General features: G+C 51.7%; 7 protein-coding genes and 1 non-coding gene across 8 annotated transcripts; 5 read left to right on the forward strand and 3 right to left on the reverse strand.

The window, feature by feature from the left end:
* Window positions 1-62: 62 nt before the first annotated feature.
* Window positions 63-3,024, forward strand: SNOG_04101 (hypothetical protein; the record flags this gene model as incomplete). The annotated part of the gene is given in 6 exon segments (XM_001794475.1): window positions 63-267; window positions 444-556; window positions 608-682; window positions 732-1,067; window positions 1,085-2,728; window positions 2,779-3,024. 6 exon segments carry the CDS (start codon window positions 63-65, stop codon window positions 2,863-2,865), a joined length of 2,460 nt encoding a protein of 819 aa, XP_001794527.1. The 3' UTR covers window positions 2,866-3,024.
* Window positions 3,025-3,523: 499 nt separating this feature from the next.
* Window positions 3,524-3,928, forward strand: SNOG_04102 (hypothetical protein; the record flags this gene model as incomplete). Its single annotated transcript, XM_001794476.1, has 1 exon — window positions 3,524-3,928. One exon carries the CDS (start codon window positions 3,524-3,526, stop codon window positions 3,926-3,928), a length of 405 nt encoding a protein of 134 aa, XP_001794528.1.
* A 2,716-nt stretch (window positions 3,929-6,644) lies between these two features.
* On the reverse strand, window positions 6,645-6,718 carry SNOG_16615. Its single transcript has one exon. It is a non-coding gene; the product is annotated as a tRNA-Val (tRNA).
* Window positions 6,719-8,110: 1,392 nt separating this feature from the next.
* SNOG_04103 (hypothetical protein) lies at window positions 8,111-8,664 on the forward strand (the record flags this gene model as incomplete). Its single annotated transcript, XM_001794477.1, has 3 exons — window positions 8,111-8,382; window positions 8,407-8,522; window positions 8,633-8,664. The coding sequence occupies 3 exons, from the start codon at window positions 8,111-8,113 to the stop codon at window positions 8,662-8,664; spliced, it is 420 nt and encodes a 139-aa protein (XP_001794529.1).
* Window positions 8,665-9,608: 944 nt separating this feature from the next.
* SNOG_04104 (hypothetical protein) lies at window positions 9,609-11,322 on the forward strand (the record flags this gene model as incomplete). The annotated part of the gene is made up of 3 exons (XM_001794478.1): window positions 9,609-9,706; window positions 9,756-10,897; window positions 10,949-11,322. 3 exons carry the CDS (start codon window positions 9,609-9,611, stop codon window positions 11,320-11,322), a joined length of 1,614 nt encoding a protein of 537 aa, XP_001794530.1.
* A 958-nt stretch (window positions 11,323-12,280) lies between these two features.
* Window positions 12,281-12,996, reverse strand: SNOG_04105 (hypothetical protein; the record flags this gene model as incomplete). The annotated part of the gene is made up of 2 exons (XM_001794479.1): window positions 12,281-12,665; window positions 12,752-12,996. 2 exons carry the CDS (start codon window positions 12,994-12,996, stop codon window positions 12,281-12,283), a joined length of 630 nt encoding a protein of 209 aa, XP_001794531.1.
* Window positions 12,997-13,219: 223 nt separating this feature from the next.
* Window positions 13,220-14,129, reverse strand: SNOG_04106 (hypothetical protein; the record flags this gene model as incomplete). Its single annotated transcript, XM_001794480.1, has 3 exons — window positions 13,220-13,318; window positions 13,371-14,068; window positions 14,114-14,129. 3 exons carry the CDS (start codon window positions 14,127-14,129, stop codon window positions 13,220-13,222), a joined length of 813 nt encoding a protein of 270 aa, XP_001794532.1.
* Window positions 14,130-14,744: 615 nt separating this feature from the next.
* Window positions 14,745-15,998, forward strand: SNOG_04107 (hypothetical protein; the record flags this gene model as incomplete). The annotated part of the gene is made up of 2 exons (XM_001794481.1): window positions 14,745-15,811; window positions 15,863-15,998. 2 exons carry the CDS (start codon window positions 14,745-14,747, stop codon window positions 15,996-15,998), a joined length of 1,203 nt encoding a protein of 400 aa, XP_001794533.1.
* Between the last annotated feature and the right edge of the window lie 28 nt (window positions 15,999-16,026).

Raw genomic sequence — 16,026 nt, forward strand, 5'->3', positions numbered from 1 at the left:
TCTTCCCATCCTCGCCTCCGCCTGTCTGCCGCACATAGCAGCTCCCCCACCCGCACTTCACCATGGCGTCGCTCAACACCTCCAGCAACGGCCCAAACATCACCCGCAGCTACCAGAACGTCGTCAACTCCCCGCCGCCGTCCGGTGCCCAAGCGAGCTCGCCAACATACGGCCAATGGGCTGTCTTTGCCGTAGCTGCCCCACTAGTCAGCGCATTTCAGAGCGACGGAGGCAAAGAGAGCGTATTGAAGGTCCAAAGCACCGGAGGTATGTGCAATCAACACCCGGCGATAGGCTGCCTCCATTGTAGCGACTCTGAGCATCTGCCCAGAGTGCTCTACACTGCCTCGAGGCGGTGTCGGACCCACTCTTGGGCTGAGATGCTCGAGGCCGGCAACTCGGAAGCGCAGTGCTTGGGAGAACAGGAGGCTGACCCAACATAGAGGGAGAACTGATTGACTTGGTCGACGAGTTCTCAGACGGACGCATTCAATTCGCATTTGTCAAGGTCAAGGATCCTAACACATCGCTGCCGAAGAATGTCCTGATCGCCTGGGTAAGCATTGGCGATGCACTACAGATGACGCGGTACTAATGACACATCCAGTGCGGCGAGGGCGTCCCAGAGCGAACAAAGGGCTACTTTGGAAGCCATCTCACAGTCGTCTCTAAGCTTCTGCACGTACGTACAACCACCGCCGATTCCACCACGACCCGCTGACGTTGGCCAGGGCTACCACGTGCAAGTCACCGCACGCTCGGATGCAGACCTCACCCCCGAAAAGATCGTCCAGAAAGTTGCCGATGCCTCGGGCGCAAAGTACGGCGGTGCTGCGGACATTCCCTCCTCAGGCGGTCCGCCTCCCGTCGCCGCAAAGAAACCAGTCTTCACACCCACATCTATTGGAGGAGGAGGCCAGGGCTTCAACCCACTCGGACGACAAAGGGCCCCTGCCGGAAGGGGGGATGAAGACGCCGACGGATGGGGCAGTGATGCACCACAGGTCTCACGGTCGCAGCTGGAAAAGGTCCAGTCTGCATATCAGCCAACGAAGGTCAACATGAGCGTGAGCTTACTTCCAAGAGGGACGAGTCCACCCGCTCGCAGCCATCGACATCGCAGAACGACCGCCCCGAGGTTGTACGAGGTGCTTACCAGCCAGTTGGGAAGGTTGACATTGCCGCTATCAGGGCGCAGGCAAAGGAAAAACAAGACGACCGGCCAACTGTAGTAAAGGGCGCATATGAGCCTATTGGAAAGGTCGACATCGCTGCTATCCGCGCCAAGGCCAATGCTGGGCCTCCGGCATCTGGTCTGTCTCCAGCAGCGACTGGCGCATCCAACAACGACGAGGATGAGAGGCCAAAATCCCTTGCAGAAAGATCATCTGCATTCAGCCAGCAGCCCGAGAGACTCACGAGCCTGCCCAAGCCCAAGGTTGCCAACAAATTTGCTGGTGCAAGCGCGTTCACCGGCACCAAGGCCCCAACGCCCGGTGGCTTTGGAGCAAAGCCAGTGGTCGCGGCGCCGATCGTTGGGGCTGCCAGCAAGACATTTGCGGATGAAGGTGGCAAGACGCCAGCTCAAATCTGGGCCGAGAAGAAAGCTGCTCAGGGCGGAAGTGCGAGCTCTCCAGCTGCTCGGCCATCTCCCATCCAGGATCAAAAGAGTGGTGGTGGCTGGCAGAGTGGTTATGCCGGAAAGTCGTGGGCACCTGTTCAAACTACCAAAACCGGTGCGTCTGTGGCGAGCAATCTCAGCGAGCAACGCACAAGCGGAGAGCCTCAAAGGGAGGAACCGGCCTCGCCAGCAGCAGGTGGTGTCAGTTCATTGAAGGATCGCTTTGTAGGCGGTCCACCCATGGGTGCAGCATCTTCACGCCCTGTACCCGAGCCACGAGGTGCGAGCCCACCACCTCTCGACAACTCCAGTAAGCCTAACGCTGGTGGTCGTGGCGTCCCTATGCCCGGTCTACCCTCGCGACCCAAGGAGCCAGAGTCAGACGACGAAGATGTGCCAGCAGTGCAGCATCAGCGCATGTCCTCGCCCCCACCGCAACGACGCAGCCCTTCTCCTGAGCCTGCAGGCTCTCCTGTGCGTATTGCAATGCCCGTTGGACGTGGAAGGGAACCCGAGGAAATGTCGCCTGCTGAGGAGAAGGCGCCGCCTATGCCGAACCGCTCGCTGGATCACGCTGCCCAGCAAGCGCGCGACTTGTCACCTGAGCCGCGAGTCGAAGCAAAGGATCCCGCTCGTAGTGCTGGCGCCGCTGTTGCGGCTGCGACTTTTGGTGGTGCAGCTGTCGCTGGTGTCGCTGCCGGTGCCGCCCTTGCATCTGGTCACGATGAGAATGGCGACTCTGGAAAGCGTGCCATCATCTCGTACGACTATGAAAAGGCCGAGGACAATGAGGTCGAGCTGCGCGAGGGCGAGTATGTCACCGACATTGACATGGTAGATGAGGATTGGTGGATGGGTACCAACTCCCAGGGCGAGCGCGGTTTATTTCCAGCCAACTATGTGGAATTGGTAGAGGATGATGAGCCATCTGGTGGTGCCGCTGCACCACCTCTACCTTCGCATCCATCAGCTGCAGAACCTGAGCCTGTCGCTGCACCGCCTCAGTCGGCCGGCAGTTCGGGACCAACTGCGACCGCCCTTTACGACTACGAGGCCGCGGAAGATAATGAGATCAGCTTCCCGGAGAATGCAACAATCACAGGAGTTGTAAGTTCCATACTTGGAAAAACTTGTGCCTACGCTAACCCATTTCAAAGGAATTTCCCGATGAGGACTGGTGGCTCGGAAGCTACAACGGAAAGTCTGGTCTCTTCCCTGCTAACTACGTTCAGCTGGACGAATAAGAAAATTGCTCCTCTCTCGTTGTAAGCTATCAATGATAGCGGGCTGGATTTATCTCATCTGAGAACACAGGAGCGGATAGTAGCTCTACTTCTCAAGTCTGGGTAGACTAGTATAGGTCCAAAAGTTAGAAAACAAAAATTTTGAGCCCCATTTCCGAATTGACACGTAGGCTAACCGACCTGTTACCGCGGTATGGGCGTCTGATTTGCTGATCGTAGTACTAATCATAATATTCTAGCTGCGAACCATGGTTCTGTCGCCTGCCATACCATGGAAGAAGCTTATCAGTCGAGCAGCCTCCAACTCGAATCGGTGGGAAATCAAACCAATGCTACCATGGATGCAATTGTGTAGAACGTGAAAAATTTACTGGATTTTACGAACTCACCTGGTGATATATATAAATTGCTCCTGTGCTCTGTCTCTCTCCCTATTCATCAAATCCACATACAGCATCCTGGACACCCCCAGGGCCATCTTACGATACACTTGAAGCCTAACAACAGTTTGAAGCTATTCAGCCTACACTCTAGCCCATCACTGCCAAGTTCAGACATTCCAGAATCAGCACATGTCATCCTAAGCACCTTCAGTAAGTTTACTTTCTCCACCCTATATCCAATGCTTTACTGAAGACATCTAGTCCTCGCCAACGCCATGGACTCACTCATCCAAGAGAATATCTCCCTGAAGGCCGAAATCGCACGTCTGAACTCCAGCATATCAGCAAAAGACGCCGACGGCCTCGACCTCGCCCTTCAAATCCGCTTCAAAGCGCACGAACTCGCTACCATGACCAAAACCATCGCCATGCAGCGCGCACTCCTTGCCTCTCAAGATCAAGAGAAGGACACATTGAAGGCATGGCTCGAATCCGCTTCGTGCCAGAGCGCCTGTCATGAAGGGTCGTATAACAAACTGCGCGCTGCTATGGCGAGGAGGGTCCAGGCTGATGGTGAGAGGATTGCGAAGTTGGAGACGGAGGTGGGGGATTGGCAGGATACATGGATGGAGGAACGGTGTCAGTATGAAGACCTGCTTGAGGGGTTAGGCGTATGGTAGGGGAGGGTGAGGGGGGTCTAGAGGCTTTTGAGGGTTCGGAGGAGTGGGTTCAGGTTAGGCATGGGGAGTGAGGTGGTGGGGAAATGGGGCTTCTAGGTTTTACGGAAATGGTACAGCGGGGAGATGGGGTGCTGGTGACTGTTGTGACACACTACAGGTAGATGATAGACTATATTCACGACGATTGGATGAAGTATTGAAGGCTTTGTCATCAGCAAGATCAAGGAGAATTTCCACGTCCTCGCCTTACATTACAGTTTATGTAAAGCCTAGCATAGAAAAATTTGACCAACCATGAACAACCTTCATGTTCATTCTCTACATTCGCGAGTCATCTGGTCTCCACTATCCCCACACCAAACCACAGCCCAAAAAAATCCAAAAACATACAACAGAGGAGATTCGCTAATGGTCACCCACTTAACTACTAACCCTCCGGTACGTTGCTTAAATATGGCTGAGCGAACGGGAAGCCTTGTTGTCAACGTCCTATGGTCGTATGTGGAAGAGGTGGTAGTGGGTAGGGTTTATATCTAGAGTGACGACAAGGCACAGAACGCGCAATTGACGGCAGGGCTGATCAAAACCCGGCTATTAGAAGCTGCAAAGCTAGTGAAATGCTACCTGACCGCCGCAATGCGTAGATTATTGGCACAGGTTTAATGTTCTTTAGATATAGCATTGTGCTAGCAGGTTCCGTCTTTGTTTCTTTGTCGTTCAGAAAATACGAACGAAACTACTTAGCGAATGACAATAAAAGCTTTGCCGACTTCTTGGTCTTACTGCTACAGTTATTCTGTCTCTTTGTAAAGGAACTTTGGTGTTGAAAGCGAGGACGTGTGTTCAGATTCTTGCTTTACGATCTGCTCACTTTCGTAGTATAAGAGCCTCATGCTACTCGTCGGTTATCTAAACACAACTTCATCATTTAAATTTTCGTCTATCATGGTTTTATTTACAACCGCCTTTCTGGCCTGGGTAGCCTCAGCCAGTGGTCAATCCATCTCAACTGGCACGTCTGCTTCACGTAGTGGGTCTATCCTTCCAAGAAACACTGCGGCCACAAATGCTTTCAATTCGTCAAAATCAACTTATCCGTTGCCCAATTTATCGGCAGCAGTTGTGGTGTATGGTAACATACCACGGCCACTTCAAGTGCCCAGTGCTTGGAATGCCTCCAACAAAGTTGTCGCTAGGGTTTGCAGTGCATAATCATGCGTCAACTTTTCGGAATTTGCCCTCCAAGGCTTTTGTTATCCAGTTTTCGGCATTCTGTAAGATATTCCAGATCCTTTCCAGCCCTTATGTTTATGATGTCTGTTTCAGCTAACATGATGTGAAGATCAGCATCCATCGTCAATATCACAGCCTGGTGGTGTGCACGCTTAGGTCTCTCAAAGTATGTTGATGGAATCCGAAAACACTACCCTAGTCAAGAGCACTGATTATGTCTCGATATAGTGATAACAATTGCAAGATATCTGAGGAGGTGGTATTCGGAATCAGGCGTGAAGATTACTGGTCTTTGCAAGCAGAGTCTGGAGGAATCATTTCCGCAAAGACACCGAATTCATCTGTGTTTGTACCAGATGCGAATAGGTTGTTCCCTTTCAAGACTAATGGCACAGGTCCGTTGACTGCAGGAATTGGGAGGTTTGTTATGGGCATAACAGTTGATTACTTCAGCTTCAATGGCACACCTAATTTCGCTCAGTTGTTAAAGGATACCTGAGTAGATCATAAAGTAATTTACAGCTTATAAGCTCCAAAGATTTCGGGTGCATGAGCTGTCAGCTGCGGCATTGAACTATTTTGGAATATCACAGTAAGGGCTCATGGGCCCCAGATTCGGAGCGCTGGATTCAGTCGAAGTCCAAATGCAACTTTGATGATGCAGGGTTTGATGCGACTTTCTAACCCTTCATTATGTATTCTCCATCGTGAGCCGTCCGAAGATCAGAAAAAAGGCATCAAGGTCGGTAGGCTGTCGCCCTTCACCTAAGATTGAAGCCCAATCAGCAAATCTCCCATAGCTTCAGACCCGGCCCGATATCGTGAATCGATTACATGCTTCTGCCTGCATCTCCGCATATTGGGGGAAATAGGCAGTCCCCACTAGCATTTCTAGCAAGGCTATTTCGGTCCGACTGAAGCCCTTAGTGTTCCGTGCCGCATACTGTTAGAAACTTTACACTGTGCCGCACAGAACTTTACAGATGCTGGCTACAATGATCAGCTGCATACGAGAAGTACGCATGGTATGTCACTCTGCGGCTGGAGTGCCGGTCCATGTAGCAGCATACGCTAGTTCCTGTTACTTCAATGATTTTAGGGCTTATGGTTGGACCCTTACATTCATTCGAGAGTCGAGAGTCGCATGCGATGAGATAGTTTGATCAGAGCGTTGTGCCAAGGCTGAATACTTGTACTTCCCAAGGTCGCAGAATGCATTACAACCTTGGAAAGGTACCAACGTTATCGACGAAACAAAAAGCTGGTGTTGTGGGCGAGCATTACAAATTGTGTAGCGTCAAGTTGATGTCTCTATGCTCTGATGTTCATAGCAGCCGAATATGATGTTTGTGCCCCGCAAATGAACGAAAATCGAATTTGACAGCCCCTAAGCACAACAACACTCATCACATGTTTCAGCATCACCACCACAACACCAAAAAGTAATAGCAGCTTAACGCAAGTAGTATCAAACTGCAAAAATTGACTCAAGGGAGGCTCGAACTCCCGACCTTCAGTGTGTTAGACTGACGTGATAACCAACTACACCATCGAGCCAGATCTGATTTGATGACATAATCTGGGTTTAGTTGGAATATATTGACCAAGGACAGCTACAGACATCGCTTTCGTAGTCGCGATGCAGGCGTATTGGTGTTGACTGTCATTTATTTTGCTTCCAGCGAGTCGTGGCCCACTTGGTGCTGCAAAATTCTCTCGTGTGGAATTTGACTCTTAGTCTCGAACTTCAATACTTCGGCATGGGCGTTTGATAAGGAATTCGTTTCTACGCAACGTATACAACGGAGACCACGTCAGTATTTTCGAACGATATCTCTCTTCGAATGATTCGGAATCCCTGTCTCTTTCTTTTCTCGTGAACAACTTTTCAGATGCAAGCAGAAGTCCTGGAAGTTCTGTCAACGTTTGGTATGGTCTCACAGAATTGTCGAATGTATATCGCGAGCTTCGAGTCTGAATGGGCGTTCGGCAAAGATGACAAGCTTGCACATTTGTACGATTCGAGTCGAGCGCAGATTGCTTCTGTGTGCAGCTGTGGTCTTCAGTCGTTGCTGCAACCTGAGCATACAACAACACTTAGCTGACAACATCGATCACTGTGTATCCACTCGCCTTACGATATTCTCTAGAACCGCCAAGATCTCTTGAATCCTGGGTCAGAAGGTTTTAGCATAAATTATGAAAGTAGGGAGGGCTGATCCATGACCCAGAATCTTCCGAAGTTCCTGGGTGGCCATCGCTTGTGCAGGTCGGTCTCGATTATGATTCAACATAGATGCATAGAGCTCATTACAGGTCTAAAATGAACTTTGATCGGATCTGCTCAGATTTCCGAAGTTCTCTTGAGAGCATGACAACGTTGAGTAGGAAGGTGACCCTGGGATCAATTCGATTCGGCGTACGTTCGATTCGTATCCAAAGGTCGTGGCCTGAAGATGCGGGGAGCTGATCATGGCGATGCTTGGCCATTACTTTTAGTATATCTCGGTTCCAGACTGTGCCCAATACCTACCTCTGTCTACGGGTCTGTCAGCTCCAGAGCACGGTCATGTCAGGAGTGCTTGATTGACTCAAACATCGTCAATGAACTAGCCGTATGGAAGGCAGCGGGTTTTGGGCATGGTACACAAACCACCTTCGTGATTGCTGAACATCTGTGCACCCAACAACCACATGCAGGATATCTACACCCATAAGTGCCGGCTTCTTAGGTCTTTGACAGATCTTTGCCAAGATCGCTTGGCCTCTAACCTTATTTCGACTTGACATCATCACCACTTACAACACAAGCGCATTCCTCAACTCGCTTGATGTTGCCAGAAAGACAAAGACGGGAAGGACTCGTGACCTTGGAGAAAGCGCCCGCAATGTGGATACCACGCGACAGAGACCAAGTTACACGGCGGAGTTGCCCCCTGACATCACCACATGTGCGACGCGCTGAAGGACCTGTGCCGCTTGCAGCCTCGCCAGCCACCCAATAACTCGAAAATCTCAAGCTCTTCCATCAAGCACGCATGGCACATCCTTCTATGGCACGATTTGACATCTAGGGAGTTCTTGGATCACAGCGTCCATCGTAGCGCGCCCGCACTCTTGGACCTGGACGTTCTCACCGCGAACTCGGCAGCATGGACCACAGCATCACCAGGCCTGCAATGGCTAGCGAGGGCGAAAATCTCTCCGGTATTTGTCCCAGCGTCAGCCATCTGAAGCCAAGCTAGCTTAGCCGACCTATTCTGGTTGGTCGAGACTGCACTAGAAGAGACAAGCCCGTCCATTGAGAGCTTGTTGAGCCTCCGGGATGTCGCATGGGAGCTAATGCACCCCGCCGCGCATCGTATGCTTGGGTCCAACTGGAGGCCAGAAGCAAAATTTCTGCTGGCACCATTTTCGTGTTCAAGATTGTCAATGTCCGCCCATGCCACACGGACTGTAATATGGTCACAGCAACAACGCCGCTCTCCGACATGCTGCACTAAATACGGCATCCCAGGATACTAAGATCTTCTGACAAAACATTTTTGAGCTTTGTGGGGTTGAGGTCGACGCCAGCACACGTGACAGTGTGGTCGCACTTTCGAGGCTGAGCGGCGTGCTGAAACAATCATGTCCGCCAGGTGATCATCCTAATGCAGCGAGAGATCGCATGCAGCCCCTTGGCATGACGAGCGCGAGAGGATCAACATTGAGATGCTACATGCAGCAAATCAACTTCCGCGTGCTGGTGGCGTTCATTGTTCTTTGACTGATGAACAGTGTGCCGTCCCCGCAAAGCCATGCGCATGATCTCCGACATAAGGTCAATGTTCACCGATGACAATGCAACGGCGCTAGAGAGCTTAGCAGCCTATCAGAACCATTCGAGAACGCCTTTTTGCAGCCTCGGCTTGCCCAAGCTGCGCCACTACAATCATGCTGCACGGGGATTCCGAGTTTCCTAATCCTTCGTGTTGGACGAGCAGACAGATTCTGTGCTTGCTTGGAAACTAATTTGCAAGCTAAGGTCCGGGAGCGGGCTCGAAGCACTGCTTACGCATGCAGAGCAGAAGATAGTGCACCAGCAAGGATTCCAATCGTGCCTTCGAGATGCATGACTGGCGTCCATCTGGTGCGCCGAGGCTTCAAACTAAGCGTTCAAGAGCCAAAGCTAAGATCTACGCTACGACGGTGCTATCGGACCATCCTGCATGAACCAATAATGGCTCTAGCGCCAATTCTCCACGCTCCAGCCCCGGACTAGACACACGCTTCTGGGACAACAGGTCGGGGTCCATGTCGGGGTGCGCGTGTGACAGTTCACGTACTTAAGGGAAGGTTGACCCGTGCCAAAATCCTCATCCAGTCTTGAGTATCAACAGCAACTCAGAGGACCTCACTCGATCTCTTCCCTTTCATACAACCTTTCTGAAGAGGTTATTTCATCATGGGTCTGATGCTGAAGAAGCCCGAGGGGAGTGCCGGAAGCGCATTCCCTGCCATTCTGGTCGGTTTGTTCGTCGCCTTTGGCGGTGTCCTTTTCGGGTATGTATGTTCTTCTGTTTAGTGCAACAAGCAATTGACTTTCCATTAGATATGATACTGGTACCATTGGTGGCATCCTGGGCATGACCTACTGGAAGGATACCTTCAGTACCGGTTATCGCAACGAGAAAAACGAGCTCGATGTTGACGCCTCCCAATCTTCTTTGATCGTCTCCATCCTCTCCGCTGGTACATTCTTCGGTGCTCTTACCGCTGCACCTGCAGCTGATTTCCTTGGTCGTCGTCTCGGTCTCGTTGCTTGCAACGTTGTCTTCTGCGTTGGTGTCATCTTGCAGACCATCGCTACCGACATTCCTGTATTCGTTGCTGGTCGCTTCTTCGCTGGATACGGTGTTGGCATGATCAGTGCAACCATCCCCCTCTACCAGTCTGAGACCGCGCCCAAGTGGATTCGTGGTGTCATTGTTGGTGCCTACCAGCTTGCTATCACTATTGGTATCCTCCTTGCCAACATCGTCAACAACGCTACTAAGGACCGCAGCGATACCGGATCATACCGTATTCCTATTGCAGTACAGTTCGCATGGGCTATAATCTTGTTCGTCGGTTGCATCTTCCTCCCAGAGACCCCTCGTTGGTACATCAAGAAGGGCAAGCCAGAGGCCGCCGCCAAGTCGCTGTCCACCCTTCGTCGTCTCGATATCGACCACCCAGCCGTTGTCGAGGAGCTTGCCGAGATCACTGCCAACCACGAGTACGAGCTCTCGCTCGGCAAGTCCACGTACCTCGACTGCTTCAAGGGCAACCTTGGCAAGCGTCTGGCGACTGGTTGCTTGCTCCAGGCCCTCCAGCAGCTTACTGGTGTCAACTTCATCTTCTACTATGGTACCTCCTTCTTCCAGCGTGCTGGTTTCAAGAACCCCTTCATCATTTCTATGATCACATCATCCGTTAACGTCGCCTCCACCTTCCCTGGTCTTTACCTTGTTGAGAAGTGGGGTCGTCGCAACCTTCTCCTCTTCGGCGCTGTCGGCATGGCTGTCTGCCAGTTCATCGTTGCCATTACTGGTACCGTTGCTGGTGTTGAGAACCAGGCTGCACAGAACGCGCTCGTCGCATTCGTCTGCATCTACATCTTCTTCTTCGCCTGCTCTTGGGGCCCAGTCGCCTGGGTCGTTACTGGCGAGATCTTCCCCCTCAAGGTCCGCGCCAAGTCCCTCTCCATGACCAGTAAGTTATCCCTACATTGACCATTTGAGACTATACTAACCACCGCAACAGCCGCCTCCAACTGGCTTCTTAACTTCGCCATTGGGTACGCCACTCCCTACATGGTCAATGACGGCCCTGGCAATGCCAACCTCGGAGCCAAGGTCTTCTTCGTGTGGGGCGGATTCTGCTTCATCTGCGGATTCTTCGTCTGGGCCCTGATCTACGAGACCAAGGGTCTGTCTCTTGAGCAAGTTGACGAGCTTTACGGCAAGGTCAGCAAGGCCTGGAAGTCTCAGGGCTTTGTTCCCACCGTCTCTTTCCAGGATGTTCAGGATATCCAGGGTGACAACCGCCGCAAGAGCTTGACCGACGTCGAGGCTGAGGCTTCCCGCAAGAGAAGCGCTCAGTACACCGAGGGCTTCAACGAGAAGTCTACTGTGTAAATCTCTTCAATAGGGAGCAGGTGGATATGCAATTAGAGGGTTGATGGCTGGTGTTAATACCCATGGGTACGAGTGCGAGTGGAAGGTGTCGCGAGAGCACTTTCGTGTAAATATCGTGAATGAATTATGATTTTCTCAACTACATTTCTGTACCCACTGCTACTACACCACAACCCACGAGAGATAGGTTCTACAAACACCATGCCGCACCCCGAGCCACCCGAACTCAACGTCGAAGCCAATTTCCACACCTACACAGACCCCTCACGATCATCCAGAACATCCTCAACGATTTTCCTAGATCATCATCTCCACAGCAAAACCTGACGACTATGACCCGCTAGCGCCATCGCCCAGGATCTGGTTGCGGGACGCAAGACCCCTTCCCTTCCCCAGGTTCTCGCCAACGTCTTAGCGCACTACTGCGGAGGTGCTCCGACAGGTGTCCAGCAACAGCCGCGCACGATCTACCGGGGCTGGATCGATGTTCGCGGCATCTTCAGGCGAGGGGTAGACGCTAAGAGACGGATAAGGTTGCTGGTCGTGTAGGAGAAGTGTTTGAAGCGTCAGGTCGTGGAGGTCACATGTACAGCCCCTGTAGTAGTATTCGTAGGTGACGATTGCAACCGTCACTCGTTAGTTCTATCGAATGCCTGCTGCACACCTTCTGGGTCTTGCTTCTTGCCGTGTCTACAGGTCCACATCATTCCTTGTGGCGATCGTGTGCGTTACTGGAGCCAAGTGAAGCTCTAGCGTGTCCGAGAGTCTTGCCATGAACGAAGATCTTGTCAAGCCGTGAAGACCTTGGTCGCATTCGCCCGCTTAGGTAACGCGTGCATAGCTTTATAGTATAGACATGCGATTATGTGGAGTCCGCAGATCCACCACCCGTTGATGATGCGACAATTGCGTCTATGAATGTGAGCGAATGTGTCATAGGTTATTATGACGGATTACTTCAAACCGGAAGCTCGCTTACGTTCCGACTCGTGGGTAGCTCATGAGCACGTCTGTCCGTGCTTGACTCTCCGTGGACAAGTTCCTGCTGTGTGCCCATGGTGTCTTCCAGCTCGGGTTCGCCCCATGAAATATTCTCTTCGTGTCCATTCGTCCCAGTTCTGAGCATTTTGAACGGTAGTCCAGATATTCTTCCGATAACAATTCGGAGGATGAGTGAAACCAGTAAAAGGCCACCAAGAGCACTGCAAGTGCAATACCCATGATACCGCTTCTGCGCGACGGCGAAGGAGACGATGAAGGCATCGAGTTCGAAGTCGCGGTGGCGATAGGCGTGTTCGTGGAAGTAGCGCTTAGAGCGAAAGACGTCAATTCCAATGTTGTAGCTGCATTATCAGTGCGGCAACATCTGCTGGACCCTTGACAAGTATAACCCGGACGACAGACAGCATTGCTCGCCACACTTTCTTACATATACGTCTCCCCAACATGCACCTGGCTTTCCGGATGTAGGGTCGCATTGTACTGACTCGGATCGCAGGTAATGGTTTTGATCAAAGCGCAATTTGACCCACCAGGACAACTGGTTGTGGCATACGAACGAGATGTATCGTTTCCAAGGAGAACTGTGTGACAATAGCTCCTCCGAGGACAACAATGTTCTGAGGGGAAAGATGGCCCGCATGGGCGCAAGTCTTCATGACCAGAGCAGGCCATTTTGAACGAATAATGAAGATAAAAAAGCGCCACAATTAGTAGAACAAAGAGACGAACGAGATAGGAAGAGAACAGAAGCTTCTAAGATTGAGCGAGCTGGGACGTGGCTGTGTTTGACCTTCTCACCCAAGCGATGGACTAGTTGGACAAAGCTTTTGAGTACAAATCCTGTCTTGGCCTGAAACCTGAGTGCACCCTTGGCATGTCAATGGAATTGATTCATTCATTCCTCAGCGTCGTCCATTTCGGCATCACCGTCTTCGCCTTCCTCTTGCTCGCCCCACCATAGCGTCGGGCCTAAGCCTGCCTGATTCATCGAGCCCTGCGGATAATGAGCATGATTTCTGTCAAATGTAATGACTTCGAAAACTTACGATGACCCGCCAAGCTGTGCCTCTCTCCTCAATCACGTTCCCCTGCTCATCCTTCTGCACGATCGTCGGCCTCTGATCAAACCACTCTTCTTGCTCGACTCTGAATAGTACGGGCTCGCCCTTGTCCAGAAACAGTTCTGTACCATCTGAATTCCACACCCACACGCCCTCAGCCTGACTAAAGCTCGAATTCTCGAACAAATTCTGATACGGTACAAAGACCTCGGAGGTAAAGTCGAGATCAATGATGATGCCATCTGGACTCGAACTCTTGATACGGCCGTAGATAATCTCGCCACGAAACGGGCGAAACACAGTCATGCGGAATTCAATGTTGACGTTGACGAGACCGGTGCCGTGGCCGATGAGGCCTTCGGTGGCTGTTAAAAGATCCCACATGCAGATGCATAATCCGATACCAGGGACAATCTTGTTCGCATACTTTTCGTTGACGACATCTTTGATAGCTTGTGCGCTGGGCTTGGAGAAGTCCTGCGGTTTGATTTGGATCAGGTCTTGTATTGTGGTCTGGGAAAAGGTTAGTACATAAAAGATCTTCTTGGTAAGACACCAGGTCTTGACCACAAAATACGACTCGAGAAAAGAGAGTATAAATCTCAGCTCTGGAAGGAGCATGTGAAAGAAGTCTTGCCCTCTGCCCGTGACTCCCATACAGCGCACGATGTGATGCGCGAACACTGGGGCAATGCAAGGTTCCAAATCACTACAGCCACGAGACATACTTACGAGAATGAACATGATGGGCTTATAGGAGGCTTCATGAGTGTTCGAGAGAACTGGATATGTCACCGAGGCATCTTGAGAGTGTGGTGGACGCAGAGGTAAAGCTAGCTACAAGAATTATGCATGACTAGCGCCGCGCTAGTGTTATCGATTACAACTTTTGCGGACTCCCGAGACGCGTCTGAACTGCTCCAGAATTTCGCATTCTGTCGCTTTGCTGCACATCGCCCCGGAACTACAAAAGATAGTGATGCATATATATACACCATTATATCCAACACTCGCGACTTAAGAATGTCATCATTCAAGTTCCCACCTCCGCCTCCACCGCCACCGAAAGCTTCCTCCAACGACAATCAGTCCCCGTATCCAAGCCAGAGAGGTGGTAGCAGTAGGGGAAGGGGTGATGGAGGTCGCGGGAGGAGTAGTAATCAACGCGGTGGAGGTGGTAGCTTTGGCGGAGGTCAAAGGGGCGGGCCGGCAAATAACAGCAGAGGGAGCCCACGGGGAGGATATCAGAACAACAGAGGAGGCTCTGCTCAAAGAGGCGGCTCACGACACTGGCAGCAACCAAACCTTCCCATACAGACAAGCACCTCGAATGGGCCGAATTTGGCCAATGGCGCCCACATGAACCCACCAGCGATCGATCCAAACACGTTGGTACAAGCTATGTCGTTCATGGCAACACCTGCTGGGGCCCAGTCAATGGCAGCTTTTGCCAGTCATATGGCCGGCGCTGGGAATGTACCTTTCGCGCAACCACCGTTCCAACAGCAAACACCACAACAATCACCAAGATACGCACCCTCGCAACAGTCCGGGCAGAAGAGGAAATGGGATGAGCGTCAGAATGACCCACATGCACAACACCAGCTGCAACGCAAGCCACAACAGCAAGGACCTAAACCGCCGAGAGCCAAGGCAGCCGTGCCACCAGCTGTACCTGGGTTTGGGTTCACTTTGCCCACACCTTCGTCCGCACCAGTACCATCTAAATCGCACAAGACGGAAGGCAATAGGAAAGGAAAGGTCAGGCTGGGCCTCACAAACCACGATGAAAAGCCAGAGGAGAGCAGCGAAGAAGAGGAAATCGACGAGGAGGCTGCTCTCGGTGAGAAGCTGAAGGGTGGCGGATATGCATTCGAACATGAGGGCGAGCATATTTCGCTACAGACGGCGGCAGATATTGCAGAGTGGATCAAAGATCGAAGAAGAAACTTTCCGACATATCAAAAGGCGGTTGAAAAAGCCCAAGCCAAGGCAGAGAAGCGCAAGAACGAACTAGAGTTTGTTCGCAGACTGAAAGGAAAGCCTCCGCAGCCAGAACCTGAGCGCGCAAGGCCCGTACCCAAGGTTTACGAGCGCAGTCAACGGGATGAGAAGAAACAAGAAGAACTCGCCGCACTGCGTAAGAAGCTGCACGAAAGCATGATGAAAAAGAAGGAAGCCCCCACAACTGTTGACCTGGGACTAGGGTATGGCAGTGCGACAGAGTCAGAGGGCGAAAGTTCGGTGCTTTCGGAATCTTCCGTTGTGTCCAGCTCGGAAGAGCCGTCAGAAGAGTCTGATGATGAGTCGGACGACAGCGACGCACCACCTGAGGCAATATCGTCGAAGATCGCACCGCCGCCCGTCAAAGAAGTACCACCACCTGTACCCGCGCAGACGGAGCGGAAGCCTGGCAGAGGGAAGATGTGTGACAATTGGAGACAACATGGCAAATGTCCATTTGGAGATGGTTGCAGGTACAGACACCCTCCTCCTAAAGAAGAGAAACGACTAGGGCTGTATGAAAAGCTCGTTGAACAAGAGCTGGTCAAGTCGGATCAGCTGGCACTCGATGCGATTAAGTATCTTGGCCAGAATGGGTTCCTCGGTTGAGATGTAATATTTTCGTGTTTGCAGGCAT

The sequence above is a fragment of the Parastagonospora nodorum genome (assembly GCF_000146915.1).
Source record: "Parastagonospora nodorum SN15 chromosome Unknown scaffold_6, whole genome shotgun sequence".
NCBI lineage: Eukaryota > Fungi > Ascomycota > Dothideomycetes > Pleosporales > Phaeosphaeriaceae > Parastagonospora > Parastagonospora nodorum.